The sequence below is a fragment of the Mytilus galloprovincialis genome, chromosome 3 (genome assembly GCF_965363235.1).
Source record: "Mytilus galloprovincialis chromosome 3, xbMytGall1.hap1.1, whole genome shotgun sequence".
In the NCBI taxonomy this organism is placed as follows: Eukaryota; Metazoa; Mollusca; class Bivalvia; order Mytilida; family Mytilidae; genus Mytilus; species Mytilus galloprovincialis.
The window spans coordinates 74,555,734-74,579,415 of NC_134840.1; the positions used below are offsets into that span (position 1 = coordinate 74,555,734).

Consider the following 23,682-nt stretch of genomic DNA (forward strand, 5'->3'; position numbering starts at 1 on the left):
TTAGAACATTGACAATTGGGGTTGGTTGAAAACAAACATTTACGATAAAATAGATGATTTTAGTTTCCAAATTGAAAACTTTACATTTCTGTGAAGCAACATTCCAGCAGCGCCTGCGTACGGATTATACATCTTCTAGTTGATAAGATTTTCCAGGGCTTGTATTTCATATCTTTATTTCCATAATACAGGGTTGCTGTTCGCAAGGAAGCTATTAACCCAAAAGTTCTAAGTGATGAAGTTGAAATCATCCATTATAAATAGTTGGTTGACTGTTAGTGAAATATATTTTTCACGGATGACAATGGATATGGTCCAACTGCAACCATGTCCCCTTTTTCCCGAATGTGACCTACCGATTTAGAATTAACCGCTTGGTCAGTACTTACACAAAAAAAAACCCGGAGAATGCCACATGAAATTCATTATATGAATAACCCAGGAGCACCTGATATAACCCCAGTTGGTGGTGGTGTGGAACGTGTTGCTCAATCTTTAGTTTTCTATTTTGTGTTTGTTGTTCTTTTTCTCTTTCAGTCATGTCGTTATTGAGTTTTGTATTTCGTTTTGATATCTTTCGCCACTTGTTATCACTGACGATTAACTAAGCTATATTCTAGCTTAGTAGCTGTGTACACATACAATAGTGCTCTGAATATCCTATGACTTCAGATGTTTGGATGTATACAATTCCATGCAATAATTCACGAACTGCTCTCATTGTATCATTCCATAAACTATTTATTTTAATCTTTGTTCAAGAAGTAGAAGACCTGGATGCTTCACAGCTTTTATACAGGTGCTAATTTTAAGAAGTTCGAATCTGTCATATTCAATTGTCCTTGACCTCATATCCAAAGTTCAGCGATTGCTTGAAAACAATCATGCGTTTTTGTTTTGTTATAAGTGATAGGATAACGGCTATATTTGGTTTATGACCCCTTCTGTGGCCTGTCAATTACGAAATTTTCAAACTGCAATAGTACCAAAACCACAGTGTAGATACTATTCTGTACGCTATCCGGAAGTCGCGATTTTCGAAGCGATGATTTCCAACCGGCTAACAGGACGGTTTTGCCTACGGTAACTTTTCTCATCATTTGTTTACTCCTACATCTACAAATTGCTTTGAACATCTTCAAGGTATATATAGCATCATAAATATGAGTTACTGTAACAAAAACATGCATTAGAATATAAAATATACGTGTGCATCACATCAACTTGGTAGAAAAAAGTGAAATCGATGGACAATTTTGCTCTCGTAGTACAAAGCAAATAATCTTTTATTGCAAATATTTGCATCAGTTTACAGTTAAATATATACTGTTTCAATATTCTTTTCGTATTTAAGTAGAATATTCGTATTTCCCATAAAAAATGTGTTTTCCTTGAGGATCCGAAAATAAATTACTGTACGATCAGTCTTGAACTGACTGTATTCTAGAAGCGATTTCAGATTTTTTGACTGTATGACCAGTCGTGATTTTGAAGAAAAAACAACAGCAATTTGAAGGTATATACCACGGTGGGTATGGTTGTCCTGCGAGAGAACGTACTGTGCTGGTGATTTGGTCCTGTCAGGTGCTGGTGGGTCCTGATTCTGTGCTGGTGGGTTTGTTTACATTGTATCAGAACGGCAATAAAACGACTGTTTTGTTGCTTAATTTTTCTCTGATGCGTCATAAGTACTATGCAAAGTATATTACAACAATATTATATTGCAAAAGTCGTACAAGTTCGTTAAACGGAATTGTCCTGACGCTGTGCTGGTGATAAGAAAAACGGTCCTGGTACTGTGCTCCAATGTCCTGGTTCTGTGCCTTTATATTTTAGTTAAAAGAAGCATATATTCAAGATCATTGATGCTGCATTGTTATTGACTAATTAACTGTTGTCTGCTTTCTTGAAATTGACATTGTTGTGAATCTGTTTACTATTATTATGAGAGAAAAAATACACCTATTTTTTTTAATTTTTTTTTAAAATTAACTGTAATTTTATTTATTGGCATGTTGATGGAACCCTTCTTGTCCCTTTTAAGATAAGAAAATATGTTAACGATTTTCGGGATTACGATCATTTTGCAAGATTACCAAAATACGTTGTAATTTATACAATACTTATATAATGCAGATGATGTGGTATGTTTGTTGTCAATGGAAAAATTTCCGTAAGAAACCAAAGAAAGTATGTGTTAACAACCATACGTCATCGTACGACCTTCAACAATAACCGATAAAATAAAAATGTAAAAGGTTTTGCATAAAAATCGAGAGCAAAAATATAGAACAAAGGACTTACTGAGCGTTTGAATCATATGTCTTTAGCAGCTTTAAACACATTTGTTTGTGAACAATTGAGTGCTGACTATAAGAAAGACAATAGTATTGCGGGTTTGCTTGTTTTGGTTTCTTTTTCGGGGGGGGGGGGGATGGGGGATAAGTTAAAGCGAGGTTACAGTGAAAGTTTTAAGCTTGGAATAGTTTCCCGTAAGATTTAAAAGTTGTATTTTAAAAGAAAAATGTATCTTATAGCTATTAAGAATCACTTGCTGTATCTGTAAGATATTTTCAACATCTTTTTTTTTTGTCTGAAGGGTTATCAGGTATTTTTTTTCGAAAACCTAGTACACACTAACAAAACTAAGATTTCTTAGCTTTTTCATTTCAAAATTCCAAAATAGCTTGTTAGCTAAACCGTGAGGTCATTTTTAGGTAAGGTAAAGTACCCTCCTTTCGAAGTAGCCTGGTCCTACAGACAGAAAGATGTGTCATTTGTCGGACTAGTCTAATCTTAAAGTAGGGTAGTTTACATAACTTACAATGACTTTTCTGTTCAGCAAGCAAGATAACCAAAGTAATCCCTTTGTCTACACACTCATTGAAATTGGCTGTAATATTGCAAAAGTTCAAGCGATAGGGGCAAACTTACCGAGTAAAAAAAATTAAAATGTCTATCTACCTTGCACATTTTAGAAAATTCAGATCAGATAACGAAACTGGGTCCAGCAACATTTATAAGCAATTTAAGATTTTGACCCTCACAGTTTCCATTCACCACAAATATTCTCGTTACAACGAATCATTTAAATACAAAAATACGAGTTGCAGCCTTTGGTTATCTATTTTAAAATAATTGTATACGGATAAAGATATGAAAGGTAGCAGGGTCACCTGGGTGAGGAGTCCATGTCATCTGAAATAAATGCTAAGCATATATCTAGATAGCGACAGATAACCATGACATTAAAAAACTCTCTTCTTTTCGATTTTTTTTCGAACAAATTGACACATAAAATGAATTATATAGTATTGTGGAATTTTTAACTTGTGTTCAATTCATTGGTTACACCTTTTACTAGAATAACAATCCTGTCAAGTATGAGCTGGGTAAAATATTTCAGAAAAGAAGATGGAAATGTGAAAGTTTCGGTGAGTCAGGTGCAACAGCATACGAACAGCTAACATGCCTCGTCAGGGTGGAAGCTAAAAAGTCCACGAAAATTTGATTTAAAACCTTTATTCGTTCCAACAAAGTTAATGATATTTTGTTGAGGATTTAACCATCTACGACAACAAGATTTTTTTTTTAGAATTTACAGCTCTTCTATAAATACATGCAAAGCAAACCTTGTTTAAATTGCTTGCTATATGATTGTTTGGATGGTTGTAAACGACAGGTAAGTAGTATGTTTACTATATACTAGAATTTGTTTGGACAATAAACATTAACTTCAATTCCTGTCAGTTTGTATTTGTCCAATCAAATCCCAGTATGTATTGAAACTCCGCCTACCTATTGTTTGAAAATATCCTTGGAGCAAACATAGCAAGCAAGTCAATCAAAGTTATTTTTTGCATGCTTTTAAAGAAGAGTTTTACTATATAATGCAAAGAAGCGTTTAAGTCTTTCGCCAAAAAATACTATCAATTTCTTTTTGTCCTATGTAAACTTCCGTACCATTTCCTTCCATTCATGATCATTAAATTGAACTGTAAAATATTTCTTGGTACCTTCTTAATTCCTTTATAAGTCTTATGTAAACATAATAATTTTTATGACAATAACTTTTGTGAGCACAAGATCCACTGCACACTTTTAAATAAAGTTCTGCTTAATCAAACATTAAAATGTGAACTTAAGTTTTGAGACTTTTTTAATCGACACGATTGGGATTTTTGCATATGAGAACATGTTTTATCTATTAGTTGAAAATGCGGCTTTGAACTAGCTTTCAGTACCTGTGAGCATTTGTTGTTCAATAATGTGTGTCTTTGTGTTATTATTTTTGTGATAAATTGTTGTGTTGCTACACCACTGTAACAATGAAGGAGGAAATGGGGGGGGGGGGGGGGGGTGAGTAAGTGGGGAGGGGTATGCGGAGCGCTAACAAACATGTCTATGCAGCATGGGCTTTGATCATTGTTGAAGCATCAATGTAAGGGGCATTTAATATCTTAATAAAACTATTTTTATTTCAGATAGTATATATTGTTATCTGATATTGGACGAAAGAGGTTGCCCTTTTATGTAATTGTGTAATATAAGTAACGATCATTTGAAAACACATATTAAACAGCCAAATGGATGCACAAGAGCTAAAATAGGAGTCATAGATCCTATTGACAATAATTATCTGCCCAATTTTATTGATTTTGTAACATTTGTTTCAAATATGAGCAACTTCTTATCCAAAATCACCAGCACCGTATCAGGACCCACCAGCACAATGACAGGACCCACCAGCACAGTATCAGGACATGAATAAATTGAAAAAATGCTAAATTTTAATAAATTGCAATGTTTTTTCACAAAATAGTTTTGTCGTGTGGATTGCGGTATAGAAAGCGGACTCTATGAGCATTTTTGTTTTATTTTTTCAGTTCGAGATTTTCTGAAAATGAGCATTTTTGTGTTACGCTTACTGAAACAGTTTAGAGGGTCAACTTTTTAATGCTTTACATATGAACCCATAAGAAACAAAATTGAAAAATCTCAACTGTTTTTTTCAATTTTTTATGAGTGAAACGTCAAAAATCATCATTTTCGTCTTTGTTTACATTTTTTCATTGATCACCAGCACCCGTCAGGACCGAATCACCAGCACAGAACATTCTCTCGCAGGACAACCATACCCACCGTGATACGTGTATATGTGATATTATGAACTATCCAGGGAACTATAACGTGTAATTACTTTCATCAGACAATACAAATATATTTCTGATGAATTTTTTAGATGGCACAATAATTGTTACATCAGTCTTATTTAAAATCAAATGCCTAAAATGTAATACATGATTCGCTTGTGGACTTTGTAATAGTGTATCGTTACAGTTATCTGTTTATAGCTATTACATTTTTAAAGATTATTTACACCGTCCTCCGTTGACCAATTGAAGATAACATAAATTAAGCTTGTCGCTTTTAAAATAACAAAAAATGGATAAAAACAGCTTTGCGTAGGGGGTTAATTCATGTGATATAATTTTGGTACGTTTACAGAAATAGAAGTTCCATAATGCATTAATCGAGTACAAATGGAGCAATTTCAGAAAACTTTAATGATTGGTTTAGGAGGTGTTGGAAATACCTGATGGGTGCCCCCATATAATGCAATGTTCAAGTCCGTTTCTTATATGAGGGGGGGGGGTCTTATATAAAGTAACCCCATAAAAGATTTTTACCAAAATTCGAAATAGACGGTGCACAATACAGTCATTATCATTTATGATAAGGAATCCGAATAAGATTAATTAATAGTTATATCAGTGACGGATTAAAAAAAAGGGGGATCCGGCAGTTTGAAACCCTTTTTTAACTATCAATGCATTTGTATGGGAACATAAATAAATTATATTTGAAACCCCCTTTTCTCCTGGATTGGACCTCCTCTCCATTTAATGAATGGCTATTATCTATTTTGAATTTATTGAACCATAAAACTAATTTTTGACTCTTCACATTGAATAATCCGCGAAGCGGATTATGTAAAATGTGAAGAGTCAAAAATTAGTTTTATGGTTCAATAAAATCAAAATAAATTATTGCCATTCATTATAAAAAAAATTCTATCAAAAATAAGAACTTTTTATATTATTTATATTAGGGAGCTACCATTTGATTTTTATGGGGGGGCTAGGATGAAAAATTTTGTCCTGCATTTTTTTTTAGTTGTAATCTCTGTCCTGCCTTTTTAGTTTTCACTCTATTCGGTCCTGCCTTTTTTTTCTAGTTTATCCTGACTTTTTTTTACCTAAATTATCATCCGACTTTTTTTTTTTTGCAAGTGTCTCATCCTGCCTTTTTTTTTACTCAAAACTCCTGTCCTGCCTATTTTTTTCAAATTTCATCCTAGCCCCCCCATAAAAATCAAATGGTAGCTCCCTTAACAATAACAACGTACACACATGTTGGCGTATGAATACACACCGTCAGAGTGGGCGTGTCGCCATCAAAATTGACAACATTGAAAATAAAACTAATAATTTTAACCAATCAGAAAACAGTAAATACACCAAATTTATTTATTTAAAAATGGCCGGAACCCCCAATGTATATAAAGTGGTTTATGAGGAGATGCGCTTACAAAACCGGCGAAACATATTGTACCGGTCGAACGGACGAACGGAAAGACGGACTTCTTCATCACTTTAACCCCCCGCTTGACAAACTGGTACATACAATTGAGTGTCAAAGAGACAGCTCTACATCTTAAACAAAGTGAAGGAACTGTGATCAATTATAGGCTACAGTACGGCCTCGAATGTGTGTAAATACATGCATTTTTATATAACAACTAAATCTGTGTGTTTGTACAATTTTAAGTATAACGGAGGACATTTCTGAAACTTATATAGTAGTATACATCAAACCTTCCTCTTATTTTAGCAACGTTTAAACATCCTTAATATACTTAATGTAGTAAGTCGAGTACACCCTATTAAGCTAAAATATGTTTCAGGATGTGAATGTATTGAAAGATATTTGTGTTATTTAGAAAAATGCCACCTTCTAATGTATCGTAAATAACTTTGAAATCACCACTAGAATACAGTGACATAAAGACTGATCATACAGTTTTAAAATATACAAGCGAGACTGGTCGTACAGTGAGAAATTCAAACAAGTGTAATTTTCTTATTTCTGGCTTCAAAGATCTGGTTGAAACTTTTACCACCACTTGAAATATACTTCATTTAGTTAATTAAGTCTGGATTTTACGTTAATTTGAACACTAAGAGGGTAAAAAGATTGTTTTTAGGTTCGCCGACTGATTTTTCTTAGTGATGCACTTGAAAATCTCTTGATTAAGGCAAAGATACGAATAATGAATGTGCGGAATTTAATTCTAAACCATTTTAGAATATCGATGTCGGCTGAATTAATCATTAAGCAATGTACAGATGATCAACTTACCGTTTAATTCAGTATACCCATCAAATTTAAAATGTGATCCAAAAAGTTCTCGCTTCGAAAATCGCGACTTCCGGATAGCGTACAGAATAGTATCTACACTGTGAAAACAGCAAAGGTAATGAATAATAGAGATGGACAATTTTGTACATATGTCAAGGGGAAACTTCGTGCAAACTGGGAACAGTATATCTAATATATATGTTCCTGGTGCAAAGCATTATTATTTATAGTTCAATTGCATTTCGTAGAAAAAGAGAATTTGGTGAAAATAAAACCAAGATTTTTATAGAAAATCTACAAACTTTAATACAGAGATTTTTGTTATAAAACATAGATTACTCACTTTTTTTATGCTCAGCTAGCGTTTATTGTTTACAAAAAGTCCCAAACAACCTTTAAATTCTAAAACACCTCGTGCTTAGTCGAGCGCAACCTAAAAGGTGTACTTGAATTGGTCCATAAATTTATATTTGTTTTATAACCAATATCTAGATTTTAAACTTGATTTAAGGAAATCATTGCTAGCACTGCATGCAATAATCCTCTACATATCAAGCCTCGAATTGCCAAATATGAGAGTACAAGGGGAAAAACTGAAGATTTCCCTATGTTTAGCATTGAATCAAGACAAGGGAACATATATACTCCTTATTTTGTGGAGGTTTGGTGGGGGATACTGGAATGCTTGGAGAGACGTCAGTGTCAGCGTTGACTGTTGATACAGTAACTTGACTACATAGACTAGTCACTATGCAGCCACTCATACCCAATTTTCATAGAATATTAAATGATCTTAGAGCATCCTAAATGGAATTTTTATTTTGAACAAATGCTTTTAAATTATGATGCTTTGTGAGCATAGAAATTGATTATTTTGACAGTACACAATGACGGTTTTTCCATAGATATAATACACATTATATCTCTGGTTTTACTAAATCTTTCATTTTAGTATTAACAAGGATTTGTATATATATAGTACTATCTAAATCATTGTTATTACAAACCAACATCTACGTGGTAAAGCTTTGTGTGCTCGAACTTTTGGAGGAAGATATAGAAAAGAAGAAGGTACATGTACAGGAGGTCAAAATTGAGAACAAACTAAGAAGACTACATAATGCATATATATATCTTCCTGCTTCTTAATTGTTTTCTTTTTCCAGTTATAGGTTAATATTGATAAACAAGAGAAAGAAATGTGTCTTTCTGAAACACAAACTGCATTTAGGTTTTATATATCTAGTAGTTGTTAGTCCATAAAACTAAAACCTTTCCAACTGCACAGAGTAGTTTACTTTATGTACATTTATTGTTATCCATTTGTAACATGTGTAATGATGAACTGATACGAGACGCAATCAAAAATAGCCTAATCACATCACACTTAACTCACAATTATTGGACTAATCTAATCTCAGGGGTGGATCCAGAACCTCGATGTCTGTGAGGGGGGGGGGGGGGGGGGGGGGGATCATGAAACCAAAAATATTTTTTTAGAAAAGTATGTATCATTGTAGGTGCGAATGTGATTGTTTTGTTGTTGTTGTTGTTGGTTTTTTTTTTGTTTTTTTTTTGGGGGGGGGGGGGGGGGGTAGGGGGTCAGATCATCATTTCTATATTTCTATATCTTTAAATATTTTTACTATTTCACTTCAAACTTTTCGTATTTTCCTGCCAATCGATTTTTATCATATTCGTTCTGAACATGCATGAAATATTTGTCACTGGACTGTGTGTTAAATAACCAACAATCAAGCAATATTTTCTTTATATTTCACAACCTCGATCTATATTCTGTTATCTATATTTTTTGGCCTCGCTTCTGACTTACTTTTTGCTCATTATTCAGTCTAATATCTGTTAAACACTTTCATATCCTTATGAATGGTTACCTATTCACCTACTCATACATATACATGGTTATTGAAAAAATAGGTCTTATAAAAATAAAAGTAGCATTTTAATAATGAATAATTACATTAGATGTATGTTTCATTATGATACTTTATTCTGATTGGCTAACTGCACATCACGTGTTATTCCGTAAGCAATTGCATTGCTAAATAAAACTTTTCATTCATGATAACACGTGGTCCCACAATAACGTGCACAGGTGAATTAAATAAAACAATAATAAAAGTCGTGTTTTCCATGATCATTGCTAAAAAATGTAATTATAAGTATTGAATGCTTCTTTTTGTAACTTCATAGGGTTGTAAAAGTGTTGACCGTGCTCACATTTTAAGTATGAAGCGCTTTCATACAAAATGTACTTCGGTCAACGCTTTTACACCCCAATAAAGTTACAAAAAGAAGCATTCAATTCTTAAATATTTATTAGAAAAATGAGTATCAATTCATTCCTGGCCCGGGGAGAGGGTTAAAACAAATTGAAGATTTTCTTTGAAAATAAAAGCAGCTGGAAATACGTCATCCCATTTTAAAAAACAAAATTTGTATGGTAATAAAAAGTTGGTTTAATTTGTAGCTGAATAAATTCACAAAAATACAGTTTTGAAGAAAAAAAACATCCATTTGCAAGAAATATTATTGTGAGTACTGTATTTTAGAATAAAGAGATATCCCAAAAATAGGTGTATAACAACATTATTGACTTTGTCATCTCTGTCTACCATAAGATGCCTGTTGAATGCAGCATTTTTGTGCATTTCTCTGTTTAACTTCAGGTCTACCATTTTTCTTACTTTTCTCAGGACTACTTATTGAACATGATATAAAAAGATATGTGTAACATTTATAATATTCAAAGAGAATCCTAATATTAATCTATTTAAGAAATAATTCATGGGGGCTTGAATATATCGTGATTTTACCACGGGTTGGCCCTTTATAACAAATATTTTACCCCTGAGCGATAGCGAGGGGTAAAATATCGGCATAAAGGGACAACCCGTGGTAAAATCTAGATATATTCAAGCCCCCATGAATTATTTCCATTCTGATAGGACACATACGGCAATTCTTTTGGATCGAAGCGCTCTAGGTGTAGGCAAATATTTGCCGTTCCCATAAATAAACGCACTAATAAACTAGCGTAAAAGAACGGAGCAAACTGCATTAGTGACATGTTTAAACTATTTAAAATAATGTATTTAGACAGTTTTGGATGAATTTGAATGATAATTTATTTATATGTCTTATATGATGTACAATAAAGGGCTTTTGCCACATTTTAGCGTCATTTGTGTATGTTTTCTTGTGATGATTTTCGGATTCACAAGCAAGTATTTTCCCGTAAAATGCTTACATTCTAACGTCATTGTTCTATGACGTCGGGTATCTCATTCATAAAAAAGCATATGACGTGGGAGTACAATCGGAACAGCACTGGCAATATATTCATATTTTACCACGGGTGTGTACTCAAAGCGTTTGAAGGACGTCATGTTAGAATTATAAATATTGTCTGTTGTGTATAAACTTGTTTGATTATTATGGCCCAAATTAATAGAATATAAAGTTAAAGTGAAAAAAAAGTGAAAAAAAATCATTTTGTTAAAAAAATCTTAAAAATATCTGAATTAACATTAAATAAACCCTTAAAACAGTAAAACATAATTATTCAATAACAAAATTGAAACCAAACATTACAATGTTTTAAAGAATTTTCAGTATATATGCCTTTTGGAGTATAACTTTGGGATTTCACTGCAAATCAATCGGCCTTCATTTTTATCCATGTTCCTGTTTAAACTGAACATTGTTTTGTTTTAGCAGGCAGATATGTAGAAACATTTGAACAGACTCCTCTCACACAAAGATTTCTGGATGTCCATGATGAAGTAAATAGCTATCAAGGTGATTGAAATTGAAGACATTTTATTTAAATTCAGGAAATGTTCTTGGTTTAATTTTAGTGTAAATAATGATTTGTTTATAGAAGAGATTGGTCAGACTTCAGGCTACATATGATAAACTCCAGTTAGTTTTTGCATTTTTTTCAATAAAAAGGGCAAATTATACAGTATATAAAAAAAGAAAATAAGAACCATGTTTATGTACACCATGATCACACCAAAACAGTATGTATAATAATAATATAAATATCTGAAAAATTAGATTTTGCCTGATAAATTATAAAATAAGTGGTGCCAAAATTAGCCAGTATGTTTGAATATAGAACATATATAAATGTAACCCAAATTAGAGCTTTTATTAGAAGTCCACTAATTGACTTCTGGTTTTATGTTTATGAATTTTAGAATTTGATTAATAGAATTGAACAATTACATGTTCTTTTTTAGAGGCAGCAAATGCCATAATTAACCTATCTGTACATGGTAGAGCAAGAAATCAGTCCTATGATAGATTAGCTACTTTTGTTGACAAGTTTGGTAGCAGAATAGCTGGTTCACAGAACTTGGAGAATGCTATTGGTAAGGTTTAATATTTTGATAAATGCTGATTCATTTAGCTTCTTTGAATTAAAACTTCAGTTCTTGAAATGAAAGTTATTTCCTCTTTTACCTCTTCCTATCCATTTCAACTTTGAATCCCTTGAAAACAAATAATAAAATTGAGAATGGAAATGGGGAATGTGCCAAAGAGACAACAACCCGACCATAGAAAAAAACAACAGCAGAAGGTCACCAACAGGTCTTCAATGTAGCGAGAAATTCCCGCACCCGGAGGCGTCCTTCAACTGGCCCTTTAACAAATATATACTAGTTCAGTGATAATGAACACCATACTAATTTCCAAATTGTACACAAGAAACTAAAATTAAAATAATACAAGACTAACAAAGGCCAGAGGCTCCTGACTTGGGACAGGCGCAAAAATGCAGCAGGGTTAAACATGTTTGTGAGATCTCAACCCTCCCCCTATACCTCTAGCCAATGTAGAAAAGTAAACGCATAACAATACGCACATTAAAATTCTGTTTAAGAGAAGTCCGAGTCTGATGTCAGAAGATGTAACCAAAGAAAATAAACAAAATGACAATAATACATAAATAACAACAGACTACTAGCAGTTAACTGACGTGCCAGCTTCAGACTTCAATTAAACTGACTGAAAGATTATGATTTCATCATATGAACATCAGGCACAATCCTTCCCGTTAGGGGTTTAGTATCATACCATCATAACATATATGAGAAGAACATAACCCGTGTCATGCCAACAACTGGTTTTTGAATAAATGTGTTTAGTTCCGTTAAAGCACTGTTAAAGTCAACATTCTGTTTGAATTGTGACTGTTAAAGTCAAGTTGATGAGTCCAAATAATCCCTCTTTGGAAATTCCTGGCTATGGGCCTGTTATCTGTTTTATTTTGTTGCATATAATTGATTTATTTTTTCGGTAGCATTGTAATTTTAATCAGTTTTGTTATGATTACTTGTAGATTATATGTTAGATGAACTACAGAAAGATGGCTTGGATAATGTTCATGGTGAAGATGTTACTGTAAGTTTGTAATCAGATAATACCAGCTTACACATCACTCATTCATTGTATGAGTGAAAGGTCAAGACAAGATAACAGTGCAAGGTCATTTAATAAAGGGTACCCTATACAGTTTGTTCAAACGTTTATTTTCCAGCTTGCACATACTTGTCAGAAGTCCTCATAATAGGTGATTGAAATATTTTATAATTCATTGTTGTTGTAGCATTCCCACATACATTTCAGATGAATGCTGAAAATAAGGCTTTAATCTGTTTACCATGATTCAGTGATTGTTGAAACTCCATTCATGCTTAAGGATTTTACTTAGGTGAAATTTAAAAAATCAAGAAATTAAAATTGATACTACATTTTGAAAGAGTACCAGTTAAGTAACAAAAAATGCTAAAAATATTGATAGGTCATGGACCTCCTTTTCGAGATATTTGAGTTTTTAAAAAAAGCGGGAAAAGGCTGACTCGGACTTTTACCTTACATTTGCATTGGTATTATTTGGGTCTCAAATCCAAAGAACAAAAATTAAGAAATTGCTCAAATTTTGGAAAATGGCCTTTTACGAGCTATTGATGTCTTTTATACAAAGAAAAAGGGGTGTTATGGGGCAAAATATTTTACCCTGTATTGATGGAAAAATACCAAGGAGTCCGAACATTTGACACCAATTTCCAAAACCTCACCTAAGTACATCCTTAATTGCCAATGTTTGAAGTTCCAGGTTTTCATCAGTGAGGGGAGAGGAGGATGTAAAAATTTGAGATTCAGAAAATTATTCACTGTGCATATTTTGTAACATATCTTTGATAGAAAAAAAATGATGCACATATTTTATTTACTGGTAGGTTCCACACTGGGTTAGGGGAGAGGAATATGCTACAATGCTTGAGCCTAGAAATCATAAACTGGCCATGCTAGGCCTAGGATCAAGCATAGCCACACCAGAAGATGGTATAACAGCTGAAGTTTTAGTTGTACGATCCTTTGATGAGTTACATCAGAAAGCTGCTCAGGTAACTTTATTATTATTTTCCTTTCAGTATATTTATCTGATAATATACAATTACTGTCTTTTGATGAGGTAAATATGTGGTTTTATTGACTTTTTCATAAGTCAATTAAACCACATATTTACCGAAACAAAAGACAGTTATTGTTTTATTCTATATTCTAAGAGAAATGTATGCAATGGAAAATATTAATGAAAACAAATTGTACATCAAACGTTTTTTACCAGAACTATACACGTAAAAGCATGCGACGTTTTGCTCGGTGAATATACTTTTCCAAAGGTGAATATGCTTATTTATTCACAATCCAATTCATATAGAGAAACCTACTAAAGTTTTAGTAATATGGAATAATGATAAATTTGTGTATTTATTTCAAGATAACGAGTGTTCCAAAATACTATATTTCAGTGGTAAAAAGATTCACTTACTGTAGTAGGCTAAATTGTGTTATAAACAAGTTTAGTTTTAGATTTGAATGATAATTTTTTATATTTTTTACTTTTCAACAAAAAGAAACTTTTAATATGATTAGCTTGTGAAGATATTCCACAAAAGAATATAATATGTATGGGGAGGGTAAATTATCTTTTTTTTTCTCTCTTTTATAACCTGTAGATTTGAAAATAAATTTCAGTATCTTGTTAAGGCAGTCTCCCTCTATGTCATGCTTTTCAAAAACTAAATTACTGATCATAGATCAGCAAATGATATGATTGATATCTGATCAAATCTTTTCCAAAATGAGAATCAGAGATTTTTGCAACTGTGTTTTAATCAAGAAGCCTTGGATGAAAATTATGATTTCCATCTATCTTATCTATCACTGATTTAGCAAACATATATACTTATGTTTTTTTTTTCAGGCCAAAGGGAAGATAATTGTATTTAATCAGAAATGGGTTTCATATGGTATATCTGTTGCTTACAGATCAAATGGTGCTGTAGAGGCTGCTAAAGTTGGTGGTGTGGCATCATTAATAAGGAGTGTTACTCCATTATCTATAAATAGTCCACATACTGGGTGGCAGGTAAGTTTGTCAATGAGTAAATATAAGTACACCCTTGTAGCAGTCAATTTTCTTAAAGATTTGATTTTTGATTTTTGGTGTTTTAACGCCCCTTATAAGCACTAATTTTGACTATTTAGTGGGAGCCAGTTTTTATTTAGACCTTAGATAGGAAAACTGACAATCCTAAACAATCAAGAATGGAGTTAAGTGCACTCGCACGAACCGGTTCGAACTCACAACCTCAGTGCTGACTGGATTGTGATTACAGTAGTAACTACTTAGATCACTTAATAGCCACCGAGGCCCCTGTCAATTAAAGATATTTTTGAATTCTTTATCATAAGTTGAATTGTAACTGAATATGTTACTCACCTGTTATCTTACATCCTCAATAATATCTGAATATTTGCATTGTATAAGATCATACCTTTAGGATTTTTGATTTCTTAAGCTAAATTTAATTGAAAGTGTATTGATTGATATCGCAGTCTGAGTCAACAGTGTATGATGATAAAAACCAAATATTAAAAATTCACAAGTTGGACATGTTCAGTACTGATCTTTCAATGATGTGTTAGTTTTCAGCTTCTTACTGCTGCCTTAAAGTATGGTAAAGAACAGCAATACAATTTCTGTTCCTTTATATTGTTTTTTTCATGTGAGTAAAATACTTGCTGTCATGATTTATGTCAAATCCTCTTCTTTTCCATTAATGAGGAAATTGTGTTTTAACAGGATTATGTTGATAATGTGAAAAAGATCCCTACTGCCTGTATAACTGTAGAAGATGCTGAAATGATGGATAGAATGCAACAGCGAGGTAATTGATGCAAAAGTATTTGAAATTTTTTGTTAACTCAAATTTTAATGCAACATCGTTTGTAACATTCATTTTTTTGGAAAACGTCACTAAATTCATGGCATCAATTCACAATTGATGGAAAATGTATGCTGAAGTGCAGACTAGGTATGCCAGATTTTAAATGTATGTTTCAACATTGTTTTCTATCAGTTTTATTAGAATGGAGATAACAAATCGCTTACGCATCGCCAGAAAACTAAATTTGCGACCATCTAATCACCAATTGATGTCGTTGGAGCTTAAAATACATTATACAGTTATCTACTAAATGTATATAAAGTAAGAGATGTAAAATAATTGAAAAGATTTTTTTAATAAAGAATACTTACTGAAAATTAAATTCAAATTTTAGTGGAATATATTAAAAAAAAAACACAATTACCATGGTATGATCTTTCATAAAGTATGTATGTCTATTAAGGTCATAAGATAGTGGTGAAGTTAAAAATGAGTGCCAAAACCTTACCTTCAGTGACATCACGGAACACTATAGCAGAAATCAAAGGCAGTACCTATCCTGAACAGGTAAGAAACTACCATTTGATATTGTGGGGAGGAAGATTTTAAGAAACAAATATTTTGGCCTGTTAAAACTGAAAAAGTACTGACAGTGAATGATCTTGTCCAAGACAGGATCAAAATAGATATTAATGCAACGTTTAAATATCAATATTTCACAATTTATGTATTGGCAAATATCCATTGGAGAACCATATATTGATTTATAGATGATTGTTTTGATTAAATTGGGTTGTTAGATTGCTGTCTCATTGAGGTTTATCCCACAATGCTCACAGATCATGTTTTATATTGATCATTGGCAATGTAACATTTCCTTGAATACTACTATCATAGATGAATCCAGAATCATTCCAATGGCTTTGACTTATGTCTTACAGATTGTGTTGGTCAGTGGACATTTAGACAGTTGGGATGTAGGTCAAGGGGCCATGGATGATGGTGGTGGAGCATTTATATCATGGCAGGTATGTACAGAATATTATGTGTTTGTCTGTCAGTATGTTAATTTTAAATATTCATTTTACTTGTATATGGTAATTTGACTCTCATTTTAATTATTTGAACAATTTTTTTTCCCAAGTTAAGCTTTGAAAATTTTGACTGTTTTGTTTGTAAGTTGTAGTTGCTTTTTTTAACATTCTTTTGGCTATGTCAAAGAGCATTTGGTTAATGACCAAATATATACTTTGAAGATAGTTAATATTACTAAATTCTATTTACTATGACACTTTAAGTCTTAAAGGATTCAGGAAAGTGCCTCAAACAAGCAAAAGATTGTTATGTACAATCAATTACACAAAAATGTACTTTTGGAACAGGAGCCACTAAGATCAGATTGATTGATTAGAAAACATATCAAAAATCTTTTATTTCTTTTTCTTATTCCAGGCACTATCATTGATCAAACAGTTAGGATTAAGACCAAAGAGAACCATTAGACTTGTGATGTGGACAGCCGAGGTATACAATACTAGTAAATCAGTGTCCATATACTTTTAGTAAATTTTGTGATTGTTTTAAATGATACTACGGACCAGCAACTAAATATGGGATCAAAGAATGTAAACTTTCATTTAATAATGAGATGAAATACTTTTCCATTGGTTAATTACATTAAGTTTAATTTGCAGACCCTGAAACCACAAATAACGCAAGGAAGAAAAAATGATTTTATTCACAACCTACATACTAAATTATAATCCTGGTACCTTTGATAACTATTTACACCACTGGGTCGATGCCACTGCTGGTGGACGGTTCGTTCCTGAGGGTATCACCAGCCCAGTAGTCAACACTTTGGTGTTGACATGAATATCAATAATGTGGTCATTTTTATAAATTTCCTGTTTACAAAACTTTGAATTTTTTCGAAAAAATAAGGATTGTCTTATCCCAGGCAAAGATTACCGTAGCCATATTTGGCACAACTTTTTGGAATTTTGGATCCTCAATGCTCTTCAACTTTGTACTTGTTTGGCTTTATTAATATTTTGATATGAGCGTCACTGGTGAGTCTTATGTAGACGAAATGCGCGTCTGGCGTACTAAATTATAATCCTGGTACCTTTGATAACTATTTGAATGACAATACTCTTTTGAAGTTTAATAAAAGAACAAAACGAAATGTAAGCTGGCAGTGATTAATTTCTACAAAAATCAGTTTTATCAACCATATCTTTACAGGAAGAAGGTGGTTTTGGTGGCAATGAGTATTACAGAAGACACAAGGTAAGTTTTCCTTTTTAACACAGATCATGTGGATAATAGAAAGTATTAGGTAAATATCAATGAGACAGCAACCTAACAAGACTATTATATCAATGTATAAATCTAGAGGTCATCATATAGCCTTGAACAAAGGGTAAGCACTGATGCATTACGTCTGTTTGAGAAGAACAGTACTGCTGGTGAAAGTAACATCAAAAGAGACAACAAACTCAAAAACATATTTTTTGTGAAAATATCCATCTTTTTAACTTCCGCTTTGTAAAAAGATGTGACATTTGTTTTTTGATGTCACATGGGTCATCTTGAATATTAAGAAAGTAATTATTCTTTATCTGCATCAGTAAGGGATATTAAGAGTTGACAACAAGTTTTTATTAACAACATTGACTACCCATGAGGATCTTTCATAGTTGGTAATCAGAGTTACAGAGATTTTTTGGGAAAAATACTCTATTCTATTTCCACAATTGAAAAAGGAAAAAGAAAATCCACCAAAAAATTATTATTTTGCATAGTTTATAAAAAAAATATGTATACTTTCATCTGTATTATATGGTAAAAACAAGAATAAATGTATTAGCAATACTACGCAAAATAATTAATACTACTAGTGATTGAATACACCCAGTTTTATATGATATATGCAATAACAGTATATTTCATCACTTTTATTTTCAGAAAGATATAGCTAATTATGATATGGTTTTAGAATCAGATATGGGTACATTTACTGCACTAGGAATGAATTTTCAAGGTACATTATCCATAATTATAGCCCTTATTATGCAATTTAAGATTATCAATATGATGAGTTAGATAGTTTTTGGAAAGATTAGAACTTGTTCTAAATCTTTACTTAGGCACCAGCCTCCCTAACAACAGGACAGGTTAGCTACTGTTACTAAATGTATTCACACTGAAATATAGTTCCCTATGGTTCTCATGTATGTGCACATAATACACATGTAAACTGAAAAAAACTGGGTATATTTTTGGAGCAGTTCATTCAAGAATGTATGTCATTAAGGTGTGTTGATGTGCAGGCTTTTTAAAAAAACATTTTGATTAGGTAACTGGGTATTGATTCAACTAGTATGATTGACAACTGTCATTATCACTAAACAATCAAAGACAAGGTGGACCTTTAATTACAATACCCCACCTCCTAAACTGCCAATCAAATTGACCACATTACCGATCAACCTCAGTCTTACATAATTATCAGACTCAATATACATATAATTCTTAATACACAAGCATTTGACCTCATAATTGAATACACAAATGTGTATATTAGATGTTTGATATTTATAAGGATGATAGATTTATTTATTGCCAATTACTTTTGATCTACATTACATAAAGTGATTCTGTAAATTATATCTGAAAGATAAATGATTAATGGATTAACAAGATCTTAAAAAAAAATGAAATATGAATATAAATATGAATAAATAAAAGGAATTCAAGTAAGGCCTATAATTTACTTGATAAATTTCCAATAATCATCTGTAATTAATCAACAATTAGATTAATTTTAGTACACTCTTTTTTTATCAGGAATTGGATTGAAACAGTTTAAAAATTTTAAAACTTTTTTAATTATAACAAACCATTGTTATTAGTTTATTTCCCATCAATCATTATGTCTATTTTGGTAATTTGAATTTTTATTAGAAGTGAATATATATTTTTGCAATCAAGAAAGAATCCACATTTCAATAAGATAAGTTATTTAATTGGTTTGTGTTGAAAAATACTTTAAAAATTGATCAAAAGGCACTCTAAAACTTTTAATCTTCAATGCCATATAACCTCTGTTTCAACTTGGTTGGTAACATTTACTAGAAGAATTTTTGCATTTTTTTGTTTTTTTGAAACATGTTCAGAACTGGCAACATAATTTTGATCAGATATAAACTGCAGTTTAAATAAAATTGTGCAAATTAAGAGACCCATATTATTTAATTTGAGCTCATTTTATCCTCATACTGGAAAAGCAAGTTTCCTTCTAAAGACCTGCTGTAAATGCAATTTTCAGCAATAGTGCTTTATAAATGTTCATTTTTCCCCACCATACCTTAATATGAAATAATTCAAACTACTGTTCTAATCTTTCCATGAGTGATTTTCATCACTTTGATTTTTATATGCAAAAAAAAAATACCGACTAACTTCAAAATATTCATCAAACAAGAAAAGGGATTTGTGATAGGGGATGTGTAAAAAACTGAATGAAAGAGCAGAACATAGAACAACTAGTACATTTAGTTTTCAAACTTTAATACAATCAAGGATTAAAATGTTTACTGATATGTTTTGTAGGAAACCCCAAAACTATGGAAATAATGGGTTCCATTGTTAATTTATTAAAACCAATCAATGCCACAGCTTTGAAGAAAGGAGAAGGAGGTGAAGATATAACTCTGTGGATGAAAGCAGGAGTTCCTGGTGGCAGTATAATGAATGCCAATGAAAAATACTTTTATTTTCATCATACAGATGGTAAATCATTTCCCTTTTATTTTCACCACATAGATATTAATTATCTCCCTTTATAATAAGTTCTGTCTGAAGATGTCTTTTCGTGCATAATTCTATTGCTGATTGCATTAAAGAGAATGTAAAGGGGAATTCTAAGAGAGATATAAAAAACAAGATGTGGTATGATTGCCAATGAGAAAACTACACAAGAGAACAAATGACACAGAAATTATAGGTCACCATACTGCCTTCAACAATGAGCTAAGCCCATACCGCAAAGTCAGTTATAAAAGCCCCACTTAAGGACAAATGACTGTTTCACCAGGAGGTTGAAAAAAATTACACTTGTGACCTCCCCCCCCCCCCCATTTATTCAGTAATTATCTCCCTTTAGGATTTATTCTCTTTGAATACTTGTTCTAATACACATTTTTTTTGCTGAATGTATTAATTGAAAGTTCTTGGAATTTTCAAGAGAGAGGCTGTTTTAACATGGAAGTTGCAAAAATCATATCAAGAGACATTTCTTTTGGTATTTGCCTATAGTCTTTAAAGAAAATTGAGTGATTTTAACAGAAGTAAAATTTATCAATTGGTTTATGCAGGTTAAGGGTGTTAAGAAAAAAGTGTTATTTAAAAAAAAAAATTTAAATCAGAAATACTGTGCTGCCAGTAAATGCTAATTTTTACAGCCATCCAAGTTTTAAGTCACATTAACCTATAAATGACTAACAAGCTACAAGTCAAATGCAGTATGGAATTTGCTCATAGTTGAAGGTCATACAGTGACCTATAGTTGTTGATTTCTGTGTCATTTGGTTTCCTGTGGATAGTTGTCTCATTGGCAATCATACCGCATCTTTTTTTTATATACACTTCATTAATAAGATTTATATTAAATAACTTGTATTGATATTGGCACCTCATGGTTATATAGGTATATTTAATAAGTAGACCTTTGAAATTTTTAATTTGCATTATATTATTTATATGCATCATGTACATTGTATGACAAATTAACCCTTTCCTCTATAATGACGGCTTTTGACGCCACCCCCTTTACTCCATAATGATGCCCTTTGACGCCTGTTTAGTACCTCAGTTGAAATGCTCTTACCACGAAATGTCTGCTTCAGACTTAATAAAATTTGTATCCAATAAGAAAAGGATATTCATAGGAATATCTGACTTAAATTCATTTGTTGAAATATTTGTTTTTTTCGCAATGCATTAATACTTTTAAGCATACTTTTAGCATTTAATTGAAAAAATCCTATGCAAATCAAGTATGCAAAAAAAAAAATCCATTGAGGACTGTATTTGAATTTTACAGGTGATACAATGACAGTACAAGATCCTGTGGCCATGAATCTCTGTTCAGCAGTTTGGGCTGTTGTTGCTTATACTGTTGCTGACCTTTGTGAAATGCTACCAAGATAAATAATTATCTCTAAAAACTATCTAGTTATACTGTTGATGACATTGAAGAAATGCTACCAAGATAAATATTTATCTCTAAAAACTATCTTTAAGTTATTAACTATGCTGATCTGAAAGAAATGTTGCTGAGATAAGTATTTATATCTAGAAAATATCTAGTTATACTGTTGATGACCTTGAAAAAATGCTACAGAGATAAATTTTATCTCTTAAAACTTTCTACACAGCTACTTTAGTACAAGTAATCTTGATGTACAGTTCTAAAGATGCATATCAAATGTACATCTGTAAAACTGTATATAAACTGTACATCTGTAAAGCTGTATCTAAACTGTGGATAGATATTGTATCACACAGGATGCAGTGGTAGAATCTATATGTTCAGCTTATACACAGATTTATTATCGCTCAACCCAATCATACTTTTCCACAGATTCACCTGCAAGTTACCTGTCCATTTAAACTTTTGTAAGTTCTTTTGTCCCATCAAACAAATACAATAGCTATTGTTCTCTGTGCAGTTTATTCACTGGGATCTTTAAATTTCTTCCAAGAGAAATCTATCACTCATTGATTAATTTACTCATTGATTAATTTACAATAGCTATTGTTGTTGTTCAATGGGACAAATTAACTGCCCAAAGTTTAAATGGACAGGTAACTATCAAGTGAATCTGTGGAAAAGATTGGTTTCACAATAATGTGACGTTAATGTTCATTTTTACAGAGTTGCAGTCTATATACAGCTTTAAAAGCGTACATTTTTACCAATGTTTAGTTTATATACAGCTTTACAGATGAACAGTTTATATACAGCTTTACAGATGTACATTTGATATGCATCTTTAGAACTGTACATCAAGATTACTTGTACTAAAGTAGCTGTGTAGTTGTACTGTTGCTGACCTTGAGGAAATGCACTGGGGGTCTCTTTCTATATGAATATAATATATACAGATGTGCGTTGAAATAGGTCCATTTTTGGACACATCAAATATATCAATGGGTTGCGATTTCACCAAGGTAATATGTCAATGGATCAATAATCTTTTGACTAGATTTTCGTATAAATGTAATATGTGATAACTGAGGAATACAGGAATGGGTTATGATTTTGCCATGAAATACGTTTATGGGTCAGGATTTAACAATATTACAATACATGAATGGGGGTGTTTTTGAAATCCCAGCTGCACATCTGTACTCAAAAATCAATGTTGATTGTTAAGATTTTTTATATATATATTCTTATGTATTTAGAATATAATTAATTTGTTTATTTATAGTTTGCATAATGTTGCCTCTGTACAATATTTTCAGTCAGATCAATGTTATTTTTTTCAACCTGGATTTGGCAACAAAAATTTGAAATAGGTCCACATAGTATGTTGGTTGAAAAAAAAAGCTTTTTTACTCATGAAGTTCTGTACATTCCTTATGTTTGTCATACAAAATTATCATTAGTAAATTAGTGTCATTGTTATATGAGTCATATCATGTTTTGGTTTTTGCATAGAGTTTATGAAATGTTAGTAGTTTGAATAACTTTCAATGGCATGTTTTGTGTCAATTGTATGTTCTAAATGAAAATCTGATTTTACATTTTTATATCAATTGTAGTGAAGACAGTTTTACAATATGTTTGTTTTCATAACTTGTCTTCGTTTCTATAAATATATTTTTGCACTGGTCTTTGTACAGCACCAGAAGCAATGTTAAAAGAGAACAGATTGGGAGATTAAAAATAAGTCATTATAATGATGATGTAAGAGAA

At 31.9% G+C, this 23,682-nt stretch overlaps 1 protein-coding gene across 1 annotated transcript; it reads left to right on the top strand.

Moving 5' to 3' along the window:
* The first annotated feature begins 8,516 nt into the window (after positions 1 to 8,516).
* LOC143068916 (carboxypeptidase Q-like) lies at positions 8,517 to 23,682 on the top strand. The gene is made up of 14 exons (XM_076243287.1): positions 8,517 to 8,594; positions 11,164 to 11,244; positions 11,691 to 11,822; positions 12,794 to 12,855; positions 13,695 to 13,862; positions 14,726 to 14,890; positions 15,608 to 15,692; positions 16,156 to 16,259; positions 16,634 to 16,720; positions 17,145 to 17,216; positions 17,940 to 17,984; positions 18,663 to 18,738; positions 20,310 to 20,489; positions 21,802 to 23,682. Exons 1-14 carry the CDS (start codon positions 8,543 to 8,545, stop codon positions 21,906 to 21,908), a joined length of 1,416 nt encoding a protein of 471 aa, XP_076099402.1. The 5' UTR covers positions 8,517 to 8,542; the 3' UTR covers positions 21,909 to 23,682.